Raw genomic sequence first — 11,956 nt, 5'->3', positions numbered from 1 at the left:
GGCATGGGATGAGTCCACAACGCCACGATGATGTAATTTCCTGTGTCCTGCTGGGGAACTTACTCAGCCTCTGACCTACAGGGGCGGGGGCTACTCTTCCGAGGTTGCCGAGGTTCCTCGCACGGTGCCCTTCTCACGCATCTAAAGGCAGCAGAGCAGAACTGTCAGCTGGACCAATCAGACCTCCATAGGAGGGTCAAAGGTTAAGGCCTAGTGAGGGTCACAGTCAGTCCTAGAGAGGTGATTTGTTGTTTATTGTGGTTCCTGATCACTTCATGCCTCTGGAATCAGGTGTTAGTTACCTCTTCATCATCATAAACATCAAAATAAGTCTCTTGAGCACTTTCTCAAACTCTAAGACACAAGTCTAAAACCTAGGAAACAATGGCAGACATCAACTGTGCGTTTGTGTATTACCTCTTCCAGCTCTTTCTTGGTCTCCTCTTCCATTCGTCGGATGTCTGCCATGGTCAGCTCCACCCAGTTGTCGATCCAACAGAACAACTGGCGATGGAAGTTAGTGAAAATACGCTTCTCTTGCTAAAAGAAGGAGAGGTAGAGGTAGGAGAGATGAGTGATGACAATATTAGGTATCAGTCTTTTCTCATTAGAAGCCCTAAAAGTAATGTGAAAAGGCTAAGAGAGAGATAGAGAGAGAGATAAAAGCATTGTACCTTCTGGATGAAGTTCTCTACTTTGGTCTGCAGGCCCCACCACTTGAACTTGACAGTGACCAGTTTGTAGGCACACATCTTAGGACAGTCTGTCTTGTTCATCAGATCGTTCTGTCAGAGGAGAAACACAGGAAGGGTGACGAGGGAAACATTTCAAATGACATTTTCTACAATGTTGATTTTGGGCCAGTAGCGTCCAGCAACGCAAACAAGAGAAGCGTGGCACGTTGATTTAACCCTCTTCTAAACGAGGTCAAACGTCAACATGACCAATTAACACAGACAAGGCAGGAGGGAGTCTAGTCCTGTACCTTCCATTCAGGTGAGAGTGGTCCTCTGCCTGTCTTTGTCGATTTGAAAAGAGCAGGGTCCTCCTCTGGTTTATAGTCCTGTAGAAGAGAACGTACATTACAAAACATGCATACTGAAAACATATACACATTACAGCCCATTATAATCCTGCAGGAGTGAACACACACACACAGAGAAACTATTGAAAAGGGAGTACTATGTACATGAAGATAATATTATCTAGAATGAAGCCTCTACCAGACTTCTCACGGTTCACATACTACTGTGTAAAAGGAGATGTGTGGATGGTACGACGATCTGAGGAACTGGGAGATCAACGCAATTCCCTTATGATGAAGGAATGCCACAAACGACCACAGGCTCTCCCCTAGTCCACACTTAAAAAAATGTAAGATTTGTAAAAAAAAGTATTAAAATAAAAAAAATTGGTCAGACCTGTATGTGTGTGTGTGTGTGTGCGCCTGCACCAGATGGACCCTCAGATTAAGCCGTGGCCCTGCCACTGATCCACTTATGTCATTAGGAGTACAGGAGCCACTACTGTAGCACATGCTCTCTCTCTGTCCTGAGTGTTCAGTCAGTACTGTACAGGAGAGACTGACAAGACAGACATGGTAGGCCCACCACAGACAGAGAAGCTCACTCCAATACCACCTCTCAACTACAGTGCTTGGGGATCCTGCACTGTGGCTTTTGGGTGGGAGGAAGGCTGATTACGCAGACTTATAGCGATAACAAGTCACGTCAGCAGTGTGTCAGTAAGGCGACGTGTCGATCAGAGTTTCTACACAGCGTCTTGCACATGCACATTTTCTGGCAGGCAGGAAGAGACTGCCATGCTAACAGCAGATACAGGCTAGGGATGACACTAGCCTGGTAGTAATCCCGTGGACAGATGCACGTTACATTAAAAAAATGGTAGTAACATCTGTCGACAGACTGTGGGATGCGATGACTAAAAAGGAATTTCATTCTGGACCGCTGATTTCCAGTTAAGAACAAATTCGTATTTACAAAAACGGCCTACTCTGGACGACGCTGGGCCAATTGTGCGCTGCATTATGGTACTCCCAATCACGGCCGGATGTGATACAGCCTGGACTCGAACCAGGGACTGTAGTGACGTCTCTTGCACTGAGATGCAGTGCCTTAGACCGCTGCGTTACTCGGGAGCATGAAACTTGCCTTAGACTTGCCAGAAAGACTCCATTTAGAGGGGTGAGAATTCGGTAGCGTTGTTTGTGTATTTTCTAACACGTCTCCCCCAGATCTTAAACGAGCATGAAGCAATTAAGCAATATTTTAGTTCTGGGTGTTCAAGATTAGATTGGCACACAGCCAGTCAACATGCAGTGACAACTCATCCACATGGGGGAGACAAATACATTGACATAACCGTCAGTGCCTGGGACAGGGGCGCTGTACTGGGACAGATTATTTTACCACCTGGGAAGAGAGCCATCTTCATGTCACTGATCTCAAATGGCTGATGAGCGGTTAAAACCTCACGGCTTGAACCAACAGTCATGTCAGGTCTGACGAGCAATATAGGACGAATCTATTTATTCAAATATTGTTTCGAAGTATTCAGAAATATTGGTCACATACACGTGTTTAGCAGGTGCGTGTGTCCACTCACCCCATGGGCCACCACATCTTTGTCTGCGATATCGATGGGGACTACCTCCACTGTCTTCCACGTAGGACCATCCAAGTCATGCACGTTTTCCAGCGTTCCCATGTCAGGTTTGTGCCACGTCTCAATCTTTATCAGGAAGTCATCTTTCATATACTCGTTCTGGAAGGAGTGAAGTGAGCAAAGAAAGGATAGAAAAATCTAAATCGGCCCATGTTTTAATCAAGTCTCCTAACTGAATTCTAGATGCTGTGGGTCGGGGCGGCAGCCATATTGGGTGTACCATTCCAAAATGTTTGATTAGTTACTACACCTCCTCTGTACAGTAGCCTTAAAACGTTAGCCAATGGAAAGCTACAGAATGCCTTAAATAGAGAACCAATGGGAATCTCTAATGCTGAGAAAGCCTTGAATGGAGGCCGGAGGCCTATTTAAACCCAACAGCTAAGCTAATTAACTGATCGGACTGAAACGACACATCTGGTTAGTGAACTTCTGCACTCTGCCCAACTAAACCTTGGCGTGGTAGCATTAGCAGCGCAGCTAGCTACACACCACCACGCTACGGAAGTCACACTAACGGGAATGAGTGTCTCAACAACACTACCCCACACAGACAATGACAAGAGTCTGGGGATGATGGGGTGTGTGTGTGGTCAGTTCACTACTCACCGTTATAACTGCAGCAGATGAATAACACAAGCAATAGAAGAAAGAAGGAAACATTGGTTAACTTTCAATAAAAACTATTAAAATGTGACAATGTTGGCCAGTCCCAATCAGAATTGGTCTCAATTGAGTGTTTAAACAAGAGTTGTGGGACTCACCGGTGCGACAGAATGGGTAGGCGTTCCAGGCTTTTTCATGGAAGACTAATGCTCCCTCTGGTGCAATATACCTCAACCAGGCTGGGACTTTACTGCCAAGAGAGACAGGAGTCAATCATATGGCTGCGTTTACACATGTAGTCCAATTCAAATACATTTCCACTAATTGGTCTTTTGAGATCAGCTCTTTTATCAGTAACTGGGCAAAAGATCAGAATTGGGCTGCCTGTGTAAACGAAATCTTAGGAAAATATGCATGTACACTCCTCCACCACCCCAATACTGTATGCGTGTAGCTCTTGTGTGGCAGATTTGGTGTGTGTGTGTGTGTACCTCTTTAGATGGTAGACTTTGTGCGTGTACTGTCCCTTCTCTCCCTCGTCCTCGTAGGGTTCATTTATCAGCACCTCGATGCCCTCTCCTCCCCCCGTCTCATTCTTACTGGCCTCTGCTACAGTGAACAGCTGACCGACTTGGTACTACAACAGAGAGAAGAACACAGAAATGTGTCACATACACGCAGAACATCAAAGTGTCACTAACACACATTGATTGGGCCAATCACTGACAGAGTCACTGTTAGTGGTTGAAAGGGGATGTTATTTGACGTTGTGTTTATATGGTTTATGACCATCCACATTAAGGGTTAGTGGTTTAGGATATGGCAAGCTAATGACATTTCACACACACAAACTCTATACATATCAGAAAGGGTGTTGTGACTTCATGGACTAGGAGCCGGACAACACAAAGCTCTGCATTGTGTGTGTGTGTGTAGAAAAAGATTGTGAGTGTGTGTCGTTGCGTCGACAGTACCACAGAAAGACGGCCAATACAGTCACCGGCCCAATTCTGCAACCCTGTCCTATTGTTCTCTAACAAGGGACCTATTGTACCCCTGCATCGGCCCGAACACACACACCGTTCCACTTTAGGGACAAGAGAGGAGGAAAGGAGATTCTCAGACAAACTGGAACAGTGGGCCTTAGTTGGCTGCAATGTATTTGGCTCGTTTTGAATTGATTCCAAGGGAGAGATGGGGAGGGAGGGGGAGGCTTTCTGCAGCACCTCCTCACATCGGATGGGTCAGTCACGGAGATACCGTTTCTCTACTATCAGCTAGTTTGTCCAGTAGGCTTTAGACCTAGGTGTGAAATCTAATGCTTCCCTTGATACCCTGGGCACATCAAGAGGTGATGGGGAAGCCAGGGAAACACCTTGACGAAGGGTTTTTATACCAACATGTACAACTCTGCCTAGGGATCAATAAAGCCCAACTACTCCATATCATGAATATACACTGAGTGTACAAAACATTAAGAACACCTTCCTAATATTGAGTTGCACCCCCTTTTGCCCTCAGAACAGCCTCAATTCTTCAGGGGGATGGGACTCTACAAGGTGTCTGGCCCATGTTGACTCCAGTGCTTCCCACAGTTGTGTCAAGTTGGCTGGATGTCCTTTGGGTGGTGGGCCATTCTTGAAACATTTAGAGGCACTGTGACATGAAACTGTTGAGCATGAAAAACCCAGCAGCAGCAGAGAAACCCGGTGCGCCTGCCACTTACTACCCATACCTCGTTCAAAGGCACTGAAATATTTGTCTTTCCCATTCACCCTCAATGGCACATGTACACAATCCATGTCTCTATTATTTATTTATTTTGAAGTATTTGGGTAACAGACAGAAGTGTCGAGGCTTAAATATCCTTCTTTAACCTGTCTCCTCCCTTTCATCTACACACAATCTATGTCTCAAGGCTTAAAAAACCTCCCCTTTATCTACACTTGAAGTGGATTGAAGTGGATTTAAAAAGGTGACATCAATAAGGGATCATAGATGTCACCTGGATTCACCTGGTCAGTCTGTCTTTGAAAGAGCAGTCATTCCTAACATGTTGTACACTCAGTGTACAGTAGTTGAAACTACAACCACACATTACAAGCCTTCAGAGCTGCAGCCTGCTCTGAAGTTAATCTTTATATGGAAGGGAGGTGATTGACCTCAGTCCGTAGGACCTGACTAAGGGGGAAATGGCCTTCCCTGTTAGGATATATGACCCCTCCAGGGTGGTGACTTTACAGCTGTCACTGTGTACCTGCACTAAAAATCTTTATATGCTGCTACTACATCACATGCTTCAGGAGAACATCATGTGTTCATCATGCTGGAGTATTAATGCTGTGACAAAACAGACTGCAGTGGAAAGAAAGGCATGCCACAGACATTCACCAATATAGGTTGCTGCTACTTGGGATGTGACAAACGGACCCCCCCCCCCCCCCCCCACTCTGTTAAAAAAAGTCATTGGCTGAATCTTACGCCGAAACACTTAAACCGAACACATGCACAAGCTAAGCGTAGGTAGGAATAGGTGTGAAATAAAATGTAATTATTTAAAAAAAAATTACTCTATATGTATGTATTTTTCCAAAATCAAACGTTCGTAGCCGTTGGCGGTTCTAGTGTTAAAAGGTGTGTGTGTTTTCAGGCCGTTGCAGGGAGAGAACAGGGTTGCAGAATTGGGCCGGAATTAGTCTTCTCCCTGTAAGCACAGTCACCGCAGACATAAATCAACACTTTTCTACATACACACAGTTACCAGTTCTCAACACAATTGCACACTTATTCTTGAGCGGCACCTGAGACAGCATTTACCATCAACAACAAAACACCAAATGATGGAATTTCTCATGGAAGAACGGTGTTGCATCCCTCCAAGAGTTCCTGACACTTGTAGAATCTATACCAAGGCACATTGAAGCTGTTCTGGTGGCCCAACGCCCTATTAAGACACTATGTTGGATTTTCCTTTGGGTCACTGACAAACACAGGGATGGGACTGCACTGGTAAACAGTGTGCAGAATGGCACTTATTTATGATAGTTTGACAGCTTGCTGATGAAGTTGTAGACGTGTTCCCAGCAGTCAGTCCGTACTTCAGCATGTTTCCAAAGTTTTTCCAACTTAACGAGCTTTATATATATACACACACACGTGTGGCAAAAATCCAAAAGATGCATATCTCCTACTAACGTTACAGCATTGTTGCGTTAGGTATGTCATTTTTTGTTCTTGTCTTTATGAAGATCGGGAGTTATTAGTGGTAGTTTTGCGATAACAGCACTGTGATAAAAATTGTGTGAAAGATGTTTTGTTTTTCTGTCAGAGATTTATTCTTAACGTTAACATCCCAATTTAATTTAAACGTTTACACACCTAGTTGGTATTATTATTAATCCTGCTGCTCAGTCACTGTTACCCCTGCCCAGGGCCGAATCCAGGCAAAAGCCGCCGCCCCCTAAAATTGTAAAAGTTTCAGGAACTCAGACGGGGTCTCTACTTACTGTTGAGAGTTAGAATAGTAGAATAGACAAGGTGCAAGTTGGAAATTTGGATGTGCACCAGCAATTTTTTTAAATCTTGTTTTGCGAGTCACTGACAGTCACTCAATTAGCCATGTCAGCTAACAATTTGATTGTTTAATTAGTTAGAATTGCAGAAAATTTGGTCTAAAACTTTTTTAATCTCTGTGCTGCATGGCAAAATTTGTGGAAATTGTAGTAAATTCACTTTAAAAATGTACATTTCTCTTCAGCGGCGGGGGGGGCAATACTATGTTTTGCTCGCTTAAGGCCCCCAAAAGGCTAGAGCCCCTGCCCCTATGTGCATATCTACCCCTACTACCACTGTATCCCTGCACATTGAAATGATACTGACCTTGTACACAGTATAGCGTACATTCGCGTGTTTTACTTCTCATCTGATTTCTTTGTTGTACATCTGACCTAGTATAAATTCTGTGCTCTTTAAGATCCTATTCTGGATTTTGATCTTTAATATTAAACACTGCATTGTTGAGGAAGAGCTTGTAAGTCAGCATTTCACCGTACTGTTTCACACCAGATGCATCCTGTGCATGCAACAGATACACCTATTGTCACAAACAAATCAAAGTTTATTAGGCATTATCAATGCCAACACCAATTATGACCTGCTTTCATACATGTAGACTTGCATGCATGAAAGCAGGAAACTAGCATAACAATTGTGTTTGTGTGGGCTATGACATGGTGGTACTCACCTCTTGCACAGAGATCGGTAGGATCACACGGCTGTAAGAGAGAGAAAGAAATACAGATAAACATAAGAAATAAGAAAACAAAGATGTTCTACCAGTGTTTTGATTTATTAGGACGCCCATTAGCCGACGACATCTAGTCTTACTGGGGTCCGACACACAACGAACGAGACATCACTGACAAAATACTTTACATACATTTAAAACCTTAACATGTAGTGTGTGTGTGTGTTACACATAGTGTCACACGAAGAGACTAAAAGGGGCCCTTGCAGTAAACCAAACCATGCCTCAGCCTGTCTTGGCAGAGTTCAACCAGAGCCAGGAGTGAACTCCAGTAACCCCACACACTGAGACTTGTCAGTTCTTCATCATTCAGACCACTGAGCTGAACATTTTCTAATAGGAAAGAACTAACATTTTTTTAAACGGACGATTTTACACACAGTTGATTTGAAAATGTAATCTGGGTACTCATTCATCTTGTTCTGAGAATATGAAGAGATGCGTATGCCCTACACAGTACTTTCCAGTGAATGTCCACCAGATCTGTTGCCAGAGAATTTCATGTTCATTTCTCTACCAAATGCCGCCTCCAACATCGTTTGAGAATTTGGCAGTGCGTCCAAACAGCCTCACAACCGTAGACCACCTACGTGTATGGCGTTGTGTGGGCGAGCAGTTTGCTGATGTTAATGTTGTGAACAGAGTGCCCCATGGTGGCAGTGGGGTTATGGCACGGCCAGGCATAAGCTACAGACAACAAACACAATTCAATTGTATTGATGGCAATTTGAATGCACAGAGATACCGTAATGAGATCTTGAGCCACCTTTCGTGCCATTCATCACCTCATGTTTCAGCATGATAATGCACGGCCCAATCTCGCAAGGATCTGTACACAATTCCTGGAAGCTGAAAACGTCCCAGTTCTGGCCTGCATACTCAGCAGCCATGTCACCCATTGAGCAAGTTTGGGATGCTCTGGAACGACGTGTACGACGAAGTGTTCCAATTCCCACCAACTTTACACAGCCATTGAAGAGGAGTGGGACAACATTTCACAATCAATAGCCTGATCAATTCTATGAGAAGGAGATGTGTCCAGTTGCATGAGGCAAATGGTGGTCACACCAGATACTGACTTGTTTTCTGATCCACACCCCTACTTTTTTTTTTTTAAGTCATCTTTGACCAAGAGATGCATATCTGTATTCCCAGTCATGTGAAATCCATACGTTAGGGTCTAATGAATGTATTTCATTTGACAGATTTCCTTATATGAACTGTAACTCGCTCAAATCTTTGAAATGGTTGCGTTTATATTTTTGTTCAGTATATGTAGGAGTAATTTCTCACGAAACCTAGACCAATAAAGACAAGGACTTGGGGGGATTTTAACTAAATATAATCCATAAAATAGTCCTTTGGAGAAAGGATTGTTAACATACTGTATATTTGACATATTAAATGACATTTTGGCCTTACTCAGGCCTCCTTTAAGACTCCATAACGTTTCATCTGTAGATGCACAACAGACACCTCTGAAGATGTAAAATAGGGTCTAAGCTACATCATACACTGAGTGTAAAAAACATTAGGAACACCTGCTCTTTCCATGACAAGTTGAAAGCTATGATCTCTTATTTATGTCACTTGTTAAATCCACTTTAAAATCAGTGCAGATGAAGGGGAGGAGACAGGTTAAAGAAGGATTTAAGCCTTGAGGCAATGTTGTCTGTTAGCAAAAAAATAAAATGCACATGGATTGTGTATGTGTGGCATTCAGAAGGTGAATGGGCAAGAGAAAATTATTTAAGTGCCTTTGAAAGGGGTTTTATTTATTTTTTATTGTACCTTTATTTAACCAGGCAAGTCAGTTAAGAACAAATTCTTATTGTCAATGACGGCCTAGGAACAGTGGGTTAACTGCCTGTTCAGGGGCAGAACGACAGATTTGTACCTTGTCAGCTCGGGGGTTTGAACTCGCAACCTTCCGGTTACTAGTCCAACTCTCTAACCACTAGGCTACCCTGCCGTATGGAAGTAAAGGTGGCAGGAGCACTGTTTGTGTCAAGAACTGCAAAGCTGCTGGGTTTTTCATGCGCAACAGTTTCTCGTATGTATCAAGAATGGTCCACCAAAGGACATAAAACAAACTTAACACAACTGTGGGAAGCATTGGGGCGGCAGGGTAGCGTAGTGGTTAGAGCGTTGGAGCTCTAATCCCCGAGCTGACAAGGTACAAATCTGTTGTTCTGCTCCTGAACAGGCAGTTAACCCATTGTTCCTAGGCCGTCATTGAAAATAAGAATGTGTTCTTAACTGACTTGCCTAGTTAAATAAAGGAAAAATAAAAATTAGAGTCAACATGGCCCAGCATGCCTGTGGAACGCTTTCGACACCTTGTAGAGCCCCGACAAACAGAAAGTGCATATGAACATATATAGTATGTTATATATAAAATAGTTTGACACCTCCGTAAGATTTCAAATGATATCAAACTCAACCGTTTATCTTTTTCAGTGACAAAGACATGGATGTCTCATGGTAGGGTGGGGTATGCAAAATGGGTCAACTTTGAGAACCTCTATCTCCTGAATCTTTTGGCATTCATGTCCAAAAAGTCCCTTTTTCTGACCACTTCTACCATAGGCAAACGCACATGGAAGGTTTAGTTCAAATCAAAAGAGTTGCAGTCAGAAAGTGATTGAAATCATATGGAAATAAGTAAAATCTTAATCTTTCCAAAACAAAATCCAAGGAATGGCTGCAAAAATCACAATGATGTCCTCAGTTCAGAAGGTTATTTGAAGTTCGTCGATTCAGCACATGTGCACTCCAGGATAAGAGGAGACATGTTTAGTTTACTCTGATAGTGTGCTGTACACAAAACCAGCTGTGTCCACCGCATGGTGTGCAAATACACCATACGGGTTCTACATAGTAGAGCAATTACAAGCCCTAGCTATGGTAACTGACTTCCCACAGACATCATACAACATGATACAGGAAAGCAGAGCTGTCCGTGGGAAGACCTTTGGAAAAGGCAAACAGATTTATTGATCTTTCAGTCATGTCCCAAGTAGTTTAATTCCTGGATCACCTGAGGAATATCTGGTGAGCTGACTGTTCAGTCACCACCCATAGACCTTAAAAGGGAATAGGCACCGCTTTAGTTTTCTTGACAACCGATAGGGGATATGTCATGAGACCCTGAGCAAAACGACTTCACACACACAACTTGAGCCTGGGTCTGTTGGGGAATTAATCAATTTAAATCTAGACAGCCCTAAACCAAATCTGGATGAAACACTAGGACAGTCACTGCACACTTGGCCAAGTCATTCCTGACATGCTGGCCATCTACAGCATTGAGCAATACTGTCAGTGCATTACTGCGCTTGCTTGGCGGTGATGTGACTCACACTATATCAAGCAAGACAACGGGGGAGGATAATTTATTGGCATTTGATTACAATGCTTGATGATGCAGCCAAACACAAGTGTGAGTGAACTGAAGGCCGGTAGCGAGCTATGTATGGTTGCCATGAAAACCGCTGCAGCTGAAGAGACAAGCAAACGTTTAGCGCTTAACAAAATCATCAGGGAAACGTGCACCCTGCAAGTAAAGTCAGACGGAGGTAAAAGCCTCTACACTGTCGGCCGGTTGCATGTTACGCCAGGAAAGAGTAGACGGATAGACTGAACACAACACCACAGATACTGTCTTTGACAACACGGTCTAAAAATAACGGGCTAGGTAATTGTAATTAGCTTAAGTGTCATTTAGCCACCCAAGCTGATGGTTAGCTTGCATGCTAGCTAGTGAACGATTTACTTGGTAAAGTGAACTAACGAACTAGCTAAATAATTTGCATTGTAGTGTGTGCCGACTCGCACACTAACTGTCATTTGAGTTGTATGGTATTTTGCATTTCGTAGAAACGTCTCACTGACGGAGTCTTGAGTACCTCGTCTTGTTTAACAGAGCCCCCTGAGATGGCACCTTGATAATCTGTCACTCGCGAGACCGAAGCTTATGGCACAGTGTTAACCAGCTAACCTATATGCTAACTTTACAGGTGTAGACACATAGCTACCCCGTTAGTTACTTCGTTTCCTCCATTCAGATTAATTCAAAAGATAACGTTAGCTCGCTGTTGTCTAGGCCTAGACACCGGTATCGTGAAGACACATCCTGATCCACCCAAACACTCACAATATCCTCTCAGCTGCCACAAATACGCAAAGACTTATTTCAAATTAGTCACGTTGACTCAATAAATTGCCGAACATAATTATATGTTAAATACTTCAACTCACTATTCCTTGATCAGCACCATCTTCTCCTCCCGGGCTGCGGCTGCGCAAGGTTCTCTACGTCACCAGCAATTATCAACAACGAATTGTTTCCGCCCACGG

The 11,956-nt window shown here is 43.6% G+C and overlaps 1 protein-coding gene across 2 annotated transcripts in view; it reads right to left on the bottom strand.

Annotated features, from left to right (window-relative positions):
- The window catches only part of LOC109868732 (phosphatidylinositol transfer protein beta isoform-like), a 16,043-nt gene extending 4,087 nt beyond the window's left edge, over window positions 1–11,956 (bottom strand). The window contains exons 1-10 of one of the 2 annotated variants that reach the window (XM_020458468.2): window positions 11,858–11,956; window positions 7,535–7,565; window positions 3,783–3,928; window positions 3,450–3,541; window positions 3,295–3,302; window positions 2,626–2,784; window positions 986–1,063; window positions 675–785; window positions 418–540; window positions 64–141 (exon numbers count right to left, since the gene is read on the bottom strand). In XM_020458468.2, the coding sequence (XP_020314057.1) occupies window positions 91–141; window positions 418–540; window positions 675–785; window positions 986–1,063; window positions 2,626–2,784; window positions 3,295–3,302; window positions 3,450–3,541; window positions 3,783–3,928; window positions 7,535–7,565; window positions 11,858–11,877 (819 nt within the window). In that variant the 5' untranslated portion in view covers window positions 11,878–11,956 and the 3' untranslated portion in view covers window positions 64–90. The remainder of the gene's footprint in view (window positions 1–63; window positions 142–417; window positions 541–674; window positions 786–985; window positions 1,064–2,625; window positions 2,785–3,294; window positions 3,303–3,449; window positions 3,542–3,782; window positions 3,929–7,534; window positions 7,566–11,857) is intronic. The other variant, XM_031802768.1, reaches the window with a different exon arrangement.

Source organism: Oncorhynchus kisutch, linkage group LG23 (assembly GCF_002021735.2).
Source record: "Oncorhynchus kisutch isolate 150728-3 linkage group LG23, Okis_V2, whole genome shotgun sequence".
Classification (NCBI taxonomy): domain Eukaryota; kingdom Metazoa; phylum Chordata; class Actinopteri; order Salmoniformes; family Salmonidae; genus Oncorhynchus; species Oncorhynchus kisutch.
Note: the sequence above shows the minus strand (reverse complement) of the source record. Positions and strands in the feature narration are given on the sequence as shown.